We start from the raw sequence: 13,870 nt of genomic DNA, 5'->3' as shown, positions 1-13,870 counted from the left end.
AAGATTTTAATCGCCTCACCCAAACTGTAAACACTCATTAGCTTTGTGTAATCTACTCTACCAGCTAATCTAAAATCTTGTCTTGGGGAGGGTAAAGAATTCACATGAAACAAACAGGTATAAAGCCTAATTAACACCGTAGCAAAGAAAGAATACATAGAAAGAAAATGGATGAATGGATGAATGAATGAATGAATGAATGAATGAATGAAAAGAGCGTGGATAGAGGGATGGGTGGATGCTCCTATATGAACTGAAGACTGGTGGGGCTGGCACGAACCTGTTCCATCCTCAACGTTTTCCACCTCCATCACCTCTGTGTTGATTCTTCCTCTGAACATGTACAGGGGGCCGTTGAAGGACTTGGTCCTCTTTGTGGATTTCTTCCCAGTAACCCTACGGAATTGAACATAAAATGGTGAAAATGTGTAATTCCTGCTCAGAATTTTTTATTTTTTTATTTAACCTTTATTTAACCAGGTAAGCCAGTTGAGAACAAGTTCTCATTTACAACTGCGACCTGGCCAAGATAAAGCAAAGCAGTGTGATAAAAACAACAACACAGAGTTACATATGGGGTAAAACAAAACATAAAGTCAAAAATACAACAGAAAATATATGTACAGTGTGTGCAAATGTAGTAAGTTATGGAGGTAAGGCAATAAATAGGCCATAGTGCAAAATAATTACAATTAGTATTAACACTGGAATGATAGATGTGCAAGAGATTATGTGCAAATAGAGATACTGGGGTGCAAATGAGCAAAATAAATAACAATATGGGGATGAAGTAGTTGGGTGGGCTAATTTCAGATGGGCTGTGTACAGGTGCAGTGATCGGTAAGGTGCTCTGACAACTGATGCTTAAAGTTAGTGAGGGAGATAAGAGTCTCCAGCTTCAGAGATTTTTGCAATTCGTTCCAGTCATTGGCAGCAGAGAACTGGAAGGAATGGCGGCCAAAGGAGGTGTTGGCTTTGGGGATGACCAGTGAGATATACCTGCTGGAGCGCATACTACGGGTGGGTGTTGCTATGGTGACCAATGAGCTAAAATAAGGCGGGGATTTGCCTAGCAGTGATTTATAGATGGCCTGGAGCCAGTGGGTTTGGCGACGAATATGTAGTGAGATCCAGCCAACAAGAGCGTACAGGTCACAGTGGTGGGTAGTATATGGGGCTTTGGTGACAAAACGGATGGCACTGTGATAGACTACATCCAATTTGCTGAGTAGAGTGTTGGAGGCTATTTTGTAAATGACATCGCCGAAGTCAAGGATCGGTAGGATAGTCAGTTTTACGAGGGCATGTTTGGCAGCATGAGTGAAGGAGGCTTTGTTGCGAAATAGGAAGCCGATTCTAGATTTAACTTTGGATTGGAGATGCTTAATGTGAGTCTGGAAGGAGAGTTTACAGTCTAACCAGACACCTAGGTATTTGTAGTTGTCCACATACTCTAGGTCAGACCCGTCGAGAGTAGTGATTCTAGTCGGGTGGGCGGGTGCCAGCAGTTTATTGTTGGCAACTTTGAAAAAACAACTTTACAGTGCTCAAGCACACACAGGCGTAAGTACGCACGCACGCGTTAGGTTGGCTTGTTTTGTTTGCATATAAAATGAGCTTGGTACACACTACACAAACAGGATTTGGCGATTTACTCTGTTTTTCCCCGTATGGCTTCTTTCTATGGTGACTTCTCGTCAATGAATGAAAACACATTCCTGCCACTTTCCTGAGGTGCATGACTTCCTCCCTCCTTCCAATCCTACCCAATCTCACCTGGACTTCCTCTTGCAGTAGACCAGGAGGTTGTCAAACAGGAAGAAGACTCTCTCCTGGATGTTGCCGGCGGAGATCTTGAGCAGGTTGCCATGGAGAAGCAGCTCGGTACAGATGTCAGTCAGATTGGTGCCCTGGGGGTGGCCCGTCAGGACAGTCAAGAGAGGGTGGCAATTAAATCACTGGTGCCTGTCATCATCTCTCAAATCAAATCAAATTGTATTTGTCACATGCATCGTAAAAAACAGGTGTAGACTAGAAGTTAAATTCTTACTTATGTGACCTTCCCAACAATGCAGGGGAACATAGAAAAATTATAACACAAGGAATAAATACACAACGAGTAACGATAACTTGGCTATATACACGGGGTACCTGTACCGAGTCGATGTGCAGTGGTACGAAGTAATTGAGGTATATATGTACACATAGGTAGGGGTAAAGTGACTAGGCAACAGGATAGATAATAAACAGTAGCAGCTGTTTATTGTGTGTGTGTGTACGCAAGTACAATAATGATTTCAAAAATGATTACCAATTCTCTTTCACCCTTCACACAGAATTGATTTACCCTAGGAGTGCAAGACCCCAATCAAACAATACAAAAGGCAGCTGTGAAAATTCATACATCAGATGACATTGGATTCGTTCAAACTATTTGTTTCCATTTCATTGTGCCAATAGGATGGAATGAACAACAGCCGACACCCTTATTCACTCCTACTGTTAATAATAATAATATGCCATTTAGCAGACGCTTTTATCCAAAGCGACACTTAGTCATGTGTGCATACATTTTTACGTATGGGTGGTCCCGGGGATCGAACCCACTACCCTGGCGTTACAAGCGCCATGCTCTACCAATTGAGCTACAGATATGTTACAGAACATATCAATAGAGTACACAACACAATCAAGTCCTTCCCTGAACATTTTCAATTACCCTTAACATAAGACAAAAGTCAGCTGTGCAACCAGAAACCAGCCTTTAACCTTTTCACACTTGAGTTCCAAATATCTCTAACGGTCGCACCCAGCGTGAGTTGTTTTATGCACGTGATGTCAGAATGCATTCACTGTTCCAAAATGTGATTGTTACGCAACAGGACTATTAACACCCGCTGCCTGCTAATTATCTATAGGCTATGTTTCAACAAATTAAAATAAAGTTTTATTTTCTAACAGCAGTTTGAATTGAGGTGTGTTCCGCCTCCTCATTAATTCACATAGAAGTAGCCCATTTCAGTGTTGTGGACAATTTATGTTTGAGGCTTTACTGAGCCGGCCAAACTTCTCTCTTCGAGGAGAGCCCAAGCACTTCCCCAGTGTTTCCGCAGATCAAGTATGCAGACATTTGCACAGTCGTGAACAAACTGGCACATTTCCTGGCTGGCGCTCGCATTGCCTTAGTTGTTGTTTTCCTTACAAATAATAACTTTGGACATGAATACATTCCATAAGTAAGTGCCTTATTTGTTGTATATCATGTTGTTGTTTCTACTGTAGCATACAGTATGTACACTACCGGTCAAGGGTTTTTCTTTATTTTTACTATTTTCTACATTGTAGAATAATAGTGAAGACATCAAAACTATGAAATAACACATATGGAATAACTTAGTAACCAAAAAAGTGTTAAACAAATCAAAATCTATTTTATATTTGAGATTCTTCAAATAGCCACCTTTTGCCTTGATGACAGCTTTGCACACTCATGTATGCATGCATGTATGTATGTACACTACCGTTCAAAAGTTTGGGGTCACTTAGAAATGTCCTTGTTTTCCATGACAACATACATGAAATGAATTTGAATAGGAAATACAGCAAAATGCATAGGAAATGTGGTCATTAACAAGGTTAGAAATAATGATTTTTAATAGAAATAATAAATGTGTCCTTCAACCTTTGCTTTCATCAAAGAATCCTCCATTTGCAGCAATTAAAGCCTTGCAGACCTTTGGCATTCTAGTTGCAAATTGGTTGAGGTAATCTGAAGAGATTTCACCCCATGCTTCCTGAAGCACCTCCCACAAGTTGGATTGGCTTGATGGGCACTTCTTATGTACCATACGGTCAAGCTGCTCCCACAACAGCTCAATAGGGTTGAGATCCGGTGACTGTGCTGGCCACTCCATTATAGACAGAATACCAGCTGACTGCTTCTTTCCTAAATAGTTATTGCATAGTTTGGAGCTGTGCTTTGGGTCATTGTCCTGTTGTAGGAGGAAATTGGCTCCAATCAAGCGCTGTCCACAGGGTATGGCATGGCGTTGCAAAATGGAGTGATAGCCTTCCTTCTTCAAGATCCCTTTTACCCTGCACAAATCTCCCCCAAAGCACCCCCAGACCATCACATTACCTCCACCATGCTTGACAGATGGCATCAAGCACTCCTCCAGCATCTTTTCATTTGGTCTGCGTCTCACAAATGTTCTTCTTTGTGATCCGAACACCTCAAACTTGGATTTATCTGTCCATAACACTTTTTTCCAATCTTCCTTTGTTCAATGTATGTGTTATTTTGCCCATCTTAATATTTTATTGGCCAGTCTGAGATATGGCTTTTTCTTTGCAACTCTACCTAGAAGGTCAGCATCCCAGAGTCGCCTCTTCACTGTTGACGTTGAGACTGGTGTTTTGTGGGTACTATTTCATGAAGCTGCCAGTTGAGGACCTGTGAGGCGTCTGTTTCTCAAACTAGACACTCTAATTTATTTGTCATTTACATTTACATTTTAGTCATTTAGCAGACGCTCTTATCCAGAGCGACTTACAGGAGCAATTAGGGTTAAGTGCCTTGCTCAAGGGCACATCGACAGATTTTTCACCTAGTCGGCTCGGGGATTAGAACCAGCGACCTTTCGGTTACTGGCACAACGCTCTTACCCACTAAGCTACCTGCCGCCGTCCTCTTGCTCAGTTGTGCACCGGGGCCTCCCACTCCTCTTTCTATTCTGGTTTTTAGCCAGTTTGTGCTGTTCTGTGAAGGGAGTAGTACACAGCGTTGTACGAGATCTTCAGTTTCTTGGCAATTTCCCGCATGGAATAGCCTTCATTTCTCAGAACAAGAATAGACTGACGAGTTTCAGAAGAAAGTTCTTTGTTTCTGGCCATTTTGAGCCTGTAATCGAACCCACAATTGCTAAACTAGTCTCAAGAAGGCCAGTTTTATTGCTTCTTTAAATCAGCACAACAGTTTTCAGCTGTGCTAACATAATTGCAAAAGGGTTTTCTAATGATCAATTAGCCTTTTAAAATGATAAACTTGGATTAGCAAACAACGTGCCATTGGAACACAGGACTGATGGTTGCTGATAATGGGCCTCTGTACGCCTATGTAGATATTCCATTAAAAATCAGCCGTTTCCAGCTACAATAGCCATTTACACAATTAACAATGTCTACACTGTATTTCTGATTATTTTAATGGACAAAAAACAAGGACAAAAACAAGGACATTTCTAAGTGACCCCAAACTTTTGAACGGTAGTGTATGTATATATGGAGCATAATGTATTTACAGTTTTATTCACATGTCTTCAAGTACTGGTGACAAATAATGCTTTCCGATTATTGCATAGATTGTAATGGACACCTATGATGTGTGTAAAATACTTTTTTGAAGGTAGTACTGATTATAATGAGCTAATGCTAAGCTATTTGCCAGCTATGTGTGGCGCCATGTTTGTTGACATTATGCAATGCATTCTGGCTGTCACATAAACGTCTGTCTGACCAGAGATGTTATAATGAGGTGAAGGAATGGTTCACTCATCTTTCAAGTAAACTTCCGGAAGTGAATGAAGGGACGTGAATGATCGTAGATGACACACCCCCTTCAACATGCACACTGCAAACAGACCAAACTCATCCTCTTATTATCTTTGGTTGACAAGAAAAACAAACACGGCGGCGCGCACAAACTACCCATCGTCTGATTATTTTCGTTTTCTAGAAAGTATTTTACTGAATTATTTCGATCAATGGTGAGCTCACCCGTGATGTGATGAATTATAAATAGTAATTGCTATTAGCTAATTTATATTGTGGTTTCTGTCAGCTGAGAGTTCTCTAAATATGACGGCTTGTGTTACGTCAATCTTTCATCAGTTAGCGCTAGGACTAATGTAGCCTACATTTTCCGGTTTGGATTATTGTGTATGCTGTCGCTACAAAAATCAACTGGTCACATTCAGGACATAACTTTGTAAGGACTGTGTTCGCCAAATGTTTCTGTGAAGAAAACAGTGTGGCTAGCTCAAATGCTGACTGTTGCGTTACTCGAAACTCAACATTCTAAATAATCGTTCTAATCACACCGGATTGAGCGTACGCTGCAGGGACCACTGTAGAATGACCACACACATTTGTTGGTACGTGTGAAAAGGTTAAGTGCAAAAAACACTGTTCTTTTTTGCACTTAACCTTTTCACACGTACCAACAAATGTGTGTGATCATTCTACAGTGGTCCCTTCTTATGGAAAACATAAACCACAGTCTCACTTTCTCACAGGGAACAAGAGCTTGGTGGCCTTTCAATGTCGAAGTCGAACAGCTGAAAACGGACCAACAAGGAGTCATGTCAAACCAAATTAATATGACTCAGTGTGTGGCCAATTAACCTTTTTGACAACGTGTTTGAACTTTAGCTCAATTAATCACTATTTAGTCATTAGATGTGACATATTTAAGGCAGTATTTTAGGGTTATACACTACCACAAAATGTAAACAAGAAAGCTAAAGGGATTTTCAAAAGGTTGACCTATGTGACTTTAGCTGTGACGTTAATAATGTAAGGGGGTACGTCCGAAATGGCACCCTAAGGGCCCTGGTCGAAAGTAGTGCACTATATAGGGCCCCCATACTCAACTGGCGGACCGGATCTGGACCCAGAACAGGGTCAATACAGACCGCAGGCCCCACTTTCTTTTCCTTTGTCGGGCTTTGACCCCTGGTATCATATAAACACACATAAGACATGGAAGAATGCGTAGAACTGCAGGAAATTAGCTTTAAAACAGAAAATAATTATATCTCTGCCCCATGCAAAATGTGTAGAATTGTGGGAAATTAGGTTTAAAACTGCAAAATGTTCTCTCCACCAACAAGAGGTGTGTGAACAGTTTGGGGTCACATGGGTTGTGAGGTGGGGGTTTGTTACTACGTTGATAAATTACATTATCCATCTGGACCGTTGCCACCTAGGAAATGTGTGTGACCAGACCTTCTCAAATAGTACTTGAGTACCCCAGATATAGGGAATAGTGCACTATAAAGAGAAAAGGGTGCCATTTCAGGTCAGATGGATTCCAACCGGCCTAGCAGACAGATAACGTTTCGCCCGATCAATCCAATTCCATGTTTAACTGTGCAGAAAGGCAGGTGGGGGATGGAGGGATGGAGGAATGGATGGAGGATTGGGGGAAGGAGGGCGGGAGGGAGCTGTCTGTCTATCAGTGCAACGGTAATGTGCCTGGGCCTTGATTCTGCACTCCTACATTCCCATTAGGAGTGGAGAGGTAATTAAACTGGAGCGTGGAGGAGTGGAGAAAGTAGGACTAATGGGCTAAAGATGGAGTGCTTAAAGGGAGCAAGGGAGGGCAGTGCCTTTCATGAGGATGGACTGTGATACGGAAGAGAGTAGACGGAGGCTCTATGTCCCATTATTCGTTCATCCTAAGACATGTTTTGACTTCTAGGGGTCAATGCAAAGTGATATGAGAGAACCAATTCCAAACACAGATGTCCAACTGCCCCCACGTCAGTGGGTAGAATTGAATTAGAGATATTGGAGAGAAAAAAACGACGATCACATTCCTATATCAACACAACACATTGATCTGTGGAAGGGACCGCAATAACATCGTGATATTGGGCAGGGTGCCCCATTGGCCTTCCCTTGGCTCCTGAGAGGGTGGATTGTCCTCTCGGGGGCCCGAGGGGAGTCAGGAGACAAGGGCTCTGTTGTGGAGGGTGAGGGAGGTGTGAAAAACGCACTGGGCACCCAGCTCCTCTCCCAAGCCCTGTCCATGCCCTGTGCACGCTGGTGATTTGGATTTGGGAGGCTGGAGGAGCGTTTTACCGTCACAGAAAATGAAATGTGCTCAGGGTTCAGTGGACTCTCGAAAACTGGCTAAAGTTTTTTCGCCACAGCTGTGGAGATGGGGTCAAGGAGGTGGACAGTGTGTGTGCGTGTACAGTATGTGTGTACAGAATGTGTGTGTGAGAGATAGAGATAGAGAGAGAGCTAGAGAGAGAGTGGGGCAATCCATTGACAAATCTCCAAACTCAGAGCTTCCCTTTTCCATCCCTTTCCGGTCACATGTCCCATTTCTATATAAAGGAGAACCTTGCCCTTTTCTCTCTCTCATCCATCTTCATCTGACTCTCATCCATCTTCATCTGACTCTCATCCATCTTCATCTCACACCTCTCAATCTTTCTCCTCACCTCCCACCCCTCTCTCTCTCCTCCTTCTAATTTGTCCCCCTTTCTCTCACCTTTCTAGCACACCCCTCCTTCTGCCTTCATGTCCCTCTCACCTCCCACCCTTCTATCTCCCCTCAGCTTTATCGTACACTTCTCCCCCCCCTTTTCTCACCTTCGAGCACTCCTCTGCCCTCACTCCCATCCCCCTCCGCTCTACCTCTCTCCTCTCCCTCCATCAATGGTGACCTATAGGGTGCATCCTAGCCCCATGGTCTAAAATAGAATAGAATCCCTCACCTCCCAGCCCTCGATGTGCGACTGCAGCTGCTCCAGGGCCTCCAGTTTCTCCATCTGCCTCTTGGTCTCATTGATGTTGGAGCACACTGCCTTCATGGCCTGCAGGGCCTCCTCCACCGCAGGGTAATCCACGTGCTTCTTGGGCGTCCGCTTCAGCAGCTCCTAGTGAGGGGAGAGAGAGTAGGGGATAAAGCCAAAGAGTCAGAATGTCTTCAGTAGTACTGTAGTACATAAACAGTCATTGAAAATGTTTCAGAGAACAGCCCTGGTGCGTTGGATGATAAGCACCATGCTCATTATTAGGAATCATCTCATCAATAAGGGTCGATGGTGGATGTGAGGGTGCAAAGGTCAGGTAAGATTATGGGATGAAGTCACGACAGCGTTTTGGGGAAATGTTGGAGGATGGAGTGTGGAGGTTGAATGTAGAAGTTGGAAAAGGGAGAAGTTGGACGTGGGGTGGAAAATTGAGATCCTAATTAGGAGTGGCTGGTTTTTTGGGATATTTTCTTTTGTGTGAAAATAAAACATACAATCTACCTGCAGTGAAGCCGCTCAACATTTACATTACATTCAGTCATCTAGCAGACACCCATCCAGAGCGACCCACAGGAACAACCAGGGTCAAGCGCCCAGCCTAAGGGCACGTCGCCAGATCTCCCACCAAGTCAAATCGGGGACCCGAACCAGCGACCTATCGGCCAACGGCCCAAGCTCCCAACTGCCAGGCCACCAACCATCCAAGATCCACCACTGTTTCCACGAGAGCTCTCCAGCCCCCCCCCACTTCAGATTTTTTCTCGCCATATACAGTGGGGAAAAAAAGTATTTAGTCAGCCACCAATTGTGCAAGTTCTCCAACTTAAAAAGATGAGAGAGGCCTGTAATTTTCATCAAAGGTACACGTCAACTATGACAGACAAAATGAGAAAAGAAAATCCAGAAAATCACATTGTAGGATTTTTTATGAATTTATTGGCAAATGATGGTGGAAAATAAGTATTTGGTCAAAAACAAAAGTTTCTCAATACTTTGTTATATACCCTTTGTTGGCAATGACACAGGTCAAACGTTTTCTGTAAGTCTTCACAAGGTTTTCACACACTGTTTCTGGTATTTTGGCCCATTCCTCCATGCAGATCTCCTCTAGAGCAGTGATGTTTTGGGGCTGTCGCTGGGCAACACGGACTTTCAACTCCCTCCAAAGATTTTCTATGGGGTTGAGATCTGGAGACTGGCTAGGCCACTCCAGGACCTTGAAATGCTTCTTACGAAGCCACTCCTTCGTTGCCCGGGCGGTGTGTTTGGGATCATTGTCATGCTGAAAGACCCAGCCACGTTTCATCTTCAATGCCCTTGCTGATGGAAGGAGGTTTTCACTCAAAATCTCACGATACATGGCCCCATTCATTCTTTCCTTTACACGGATCAGTCGTCCTGGTCCCTTTGCAGAAAAACAGCCCCAAAGCATGATGTTTCCACCCCCATGCTTCACAGTAGGTATGGTGTTCTTTGGATGCAACTCAGCATTCTTTGTCCTCCAAACACGACGAGTTGAGTTTTGACCAAAAAGTTCTATTTTGGTTTCATCTGACCATATGACATTCTCCCAATCCTCTTCTGGATCATCCAAATGCACTTCAGACGGGCCTGGACATATACTGGCTTAAGCAGGGGGACACGTCTTGTACTGCAGGATTTGAGTCCCTGGCGGCGTAGTGTGTTACTGATGGTAGGCTTTGTTACTTTGGTCCCAGCTCTCTGCAGATCATTCACTAGGTCCCCCCGTGTGGTTCTGGGATTTTTGCTCACCGTTCTTGTGATCATTTTGACCCCACGGGGTGAGATCTTGCGTGGAGCCCCAGATCGAGGGAGATTATCAGTGGTCTTGTATGTCTTCCATTTCCTAATAATTGCTCCCACAGTTGATTTCTTCAAACCAAGCTGCTTACCTATTGCAGATTCAGTCTTCCCAGCCTGGTGCAGGTCTACAATTTTGTTTCTGGTGTCCTTTGACAGCTCTTTGGTCTTGGCCATTGTGGAGTTTGGAGTGTGACTGTTTGAGGTTGTGGACAGGTGTCTTTTATACTGATAACAAGTTCAAACAGGTGCCATTAATACAGGTAACGAGTGGAGGACAGAGGAGCCTCTTAAAGAAGAAGTTACAGGTCTGTGAGAGCCAGAAATCTTGCTTGTTTGTAGGTGACCAAATACATATTTTCCACCATGATTTGCAAATAAATTCATAAAAAATCCTACGATGTGATTTTCTGGATTTTTTTTCTCTCAATTTGTCTGTCATAGTTGACGTGTACCTATGATGAAAATTACAGGCCTCTCTCATCTTTTTAAGTGGGAGAACTTGCACAATTGGTGGCTGACTAAATACTTTTTTCCCCCACTGTATCTTTCAACTATGCTGTGATGTTTAACATACCATTTTTATCTAATCAAATAGAATCCACATAGTAAAAGTATTTATCTTCAACTCTCTAAGAGTATTAGTATATTAGTAATTGACTGACCAGGTCTCTCCAGATCTCCCAACAATGCTATTTCTAGGGTCAATTTTAGATTAATGTTATGCTTTTTCAGCCATTCCTGAATCTGAGACCAGAAACAGGCTACCTGAGGGCAATACCAGAACAAATGGTCTATTGATTCTGTATCCTCACAGCAAAATCTGCAGAGCTACGATGATTGTATGCCCCAAATATTCAAAATGTTGTTGGTGGCATTCTGCACAATAATTTTCGCTGAAAAGCATGAAGTCTTTAACCTTGCGTCGTTTTATATATCAACTCATACACCCTGTGCCATGGAATCGGTACATCACAAATCTCTTCCCAGCTATTTTGCAATCTATATGGCACAGCAGTCAACATCCTGGTCCACAAATGAAACTGGTATACTTTCCTATTTCTGCAATTTTTGTTCCTCCACCAGTTTGGATACTTTATATATTGGGCAGACAGACCAGTTCCCTACCTCCTCCCGCTGCCCCGCCTCCCCCATTTTTGGGGTAATGCTGTAATCAATTGGTTGTAATCTTGGATTGACGAGACCTTTCCATACAATTGCGATAACTCCATGAAAGACATAACTCTACCATTCCAAATTACAATATAATTTAAAAACAAAATACACTTATCAAACATATTGTCCATAAATACTGGTATTTTACCAACTAGTATAATTGAGTTCAACCATCATATTTGTTCTCTTTTCTGGGGGATGAAATTGAAATTGTAACCAGCTCTGCAATGCTTGTTTGAAAAAGAGAGATACTTTGAAGAAGGTTTCATTTTCAATTAATCAAAAATTAGACATGGCAATCGGCACAAAGGCAAAAAGGCAATTTTTAAACAGTGGATGAGCTTTTCTTAGTAATCTACTTGAGAACCATTTTGGGTTCAAGTAAAACTGTGTGCTTTTATATTTAATAATCACAACCCACTAAGTTCATATTCATTACATAGATAGGCATGCTTTATTTTGTCTGGTTTAGCTTCCCAGATAAAGCGAAAACAATTTTGCTCAGATTATTTAAAAAACGAATCATCAAGAGTAGGCAGCGCCATAAGTAAGTGAGTAAACTGAGATATGACTAAGGAGTTAATCAGTGTAATTTTTCCATAAATAGACAGGTATTTACCTGTTGCAGGATCTTGTCTATTTTTACTAGTTTTCTATTGAAATTCATTGTGGAGAGTTTATTTATATATTTTGTGATATGAATACCAAGCATGTCTACTTTTTATAGGTAAACTGCAGGGTAATGTAAAAGCTGTTTTTTAAAGATCCAATACGTAATATGGTACACTTATCATAATTAGGTTTTAGACCTGAGAGGCCAAAAAAGTTACTTAGATCTTTAATTAGATGTTGCAGGGATCTAGCTTGCGGACTTAATATAAAACTTGAGTCATCGGCATACATGGACACCTTCTTAGATTATTTCTAAGAGTTGTCGTATATCATCTCCATGTACAGTGGGGAAAAAAAGTATTTAGTCAGCCACCAATTGTGCAAGTTCTCCCACTTAAAAAAATGAGAGAGGCCTGTAATTTTCATCATAGGTACATGTCAACTATGACAGACAAATTGAGGAAAGAAAATCCAGAAAATCACATTGTAGGATTTTTTATGAATTTATTTGCAAATTATGGTGGAAAATAAGTATTTGGTCACCTACAAACAAGCAAGATTTCTGGCTCTCACAGACCTGTAACTTCTTCTTTAAGAGGCTCCTCTGTCCTCCACTCGTTACCTGTATTAATGACACCTGTTTGAACTTGTTATCAGTATAAAAGACACCTGTCCACAACCTCAAACAGTCACACTCCCAAACTCCACTATGGCCAAGACCAAAGAGCTGTCAAAGGACACCAGAAACAAAATTGTAGACCTGCACCAGTCTGGGAAGACTGAATCTGCAATAGGTAAGCAGCTTGGTTTGAAGAAATCAACTGTGGGAGCAATTATTAGGAAATGGAAGACATACAAGACCACTGATAATCTCCCTCGATCTGGGGCTCCACGCAAGATCTCACCCCGTGGGGGTCAAAATGATCACAAGAACGGTGAGCAAAAATCCCAGTACCACACGGGGGGACCTAGTGAATGACCTGCAGAGAGCTGGGACCAAAGTAACAAAGCCTACCATCAGTAACACACTACGCCGCCAGGAACTCAAATCCTGCAGTGCCAGACGTGTCCCCCTGCTTAAGCCAGTACATGTCCAGGCCCGTTTGAAGTTTGCTAGAGTGCATTTGGATGATCCAGAAGAGGATTGGGAGAATGTCATATGGTCAGATGAAACCAAAATAGAACTTTTTGGTCAAAACTCAACTCGTCGTGTTTGGAGGACAAAGAATGCTGAGTTGCATCCAAAGAACACCATACCTACTGTGAAGCATGGGGGTGGAAACATCATGCTTTGGGGCTGTTTTTCTGCAAAGGGACCAGGACGACTGATCCGTGTAAAGGAAAGAATGAATGGGGCCATGTATCGTGAGATTTTGAGTGAAAACCTCCTTCCATCAGCAAGGGCATTGAAGATGAAACGTGGCTGGGTCTTTCAGCATGACAATGATCCCAAACACACCACCCGGGCAACGAAGGAGTGTCTGGAGTGGCCTAGCCAGTCTCCAGATCTCAACCCCATAGAAAATCTTTGGAGGGAGTTGAAAGTCTGTGTTGCCCAGCGACAGCCCCAAAACATCACTGCTCTAGAGGAGATCTGCATGGAGGAATGGGCCAAAATACCAGCAACAGTGTGTGAAAACCTTGTGAAGACTTACAGAAAACGTTTGACCTGTGTCATTGCCAACAAAGGGTATATAACAAAGTATTGAAAAACT

The 13,870-nt window shown here is 42.6% G+C and overlaps 1 protein-coding gene across 1 annotated transcript in view; it reads right to left on the bottom strand.

Annotated features, from left to right (window-relative positions):
* The window catches only part of LOC121545975 (phosphatidylinositol 3,4,5-trisphosphate-dependent Rac exchanger 1 protein-like), a 132,787-nt gene that overhangs the window by 65,107 nt on the left and 53,810 nt on the right, over positions 1–13,870 (bottom strand). The window contains exons 6-8 of the mRNA XM_041856932.2: positions 8,508–8,669; positions 1,777–1,910; positions 281–396 (exon numbers count right to left, since the gene is read on the bottom strand). Of these exons, the coding sequence (XP_041712866.1) occupies positions 281–396; positions 1,777–1,910; positions 8,508–8,669 (412 nt within the window). The remainder of the gene's footprint in view (positions 1–280; positions 397–1,776; positions 1,911–8,507; positions 8,670–13,870) is intronic.

Source organism: Coregonus clupeaformis, chromosome 30, assembly GCF_020615455.1.
Source record: "Coregonus clupeaformis isolate EN_2021a chromosome 30, ASM2061545v1, whole genome shotgun sequence".
Taxonomy (NCBI): domain Eukaryota; kingdom Metazoa; phylum Chordata; class Actinopteri; order Salmoniformes; family Salmonidae; genus Coregonus; species Coregonus clupeaformis.
The sequence above is the reverse complement of the archived record's forward strand: the minus strand, read 5'-3'. Positions and strand labels throughout refer to the sequence as shown.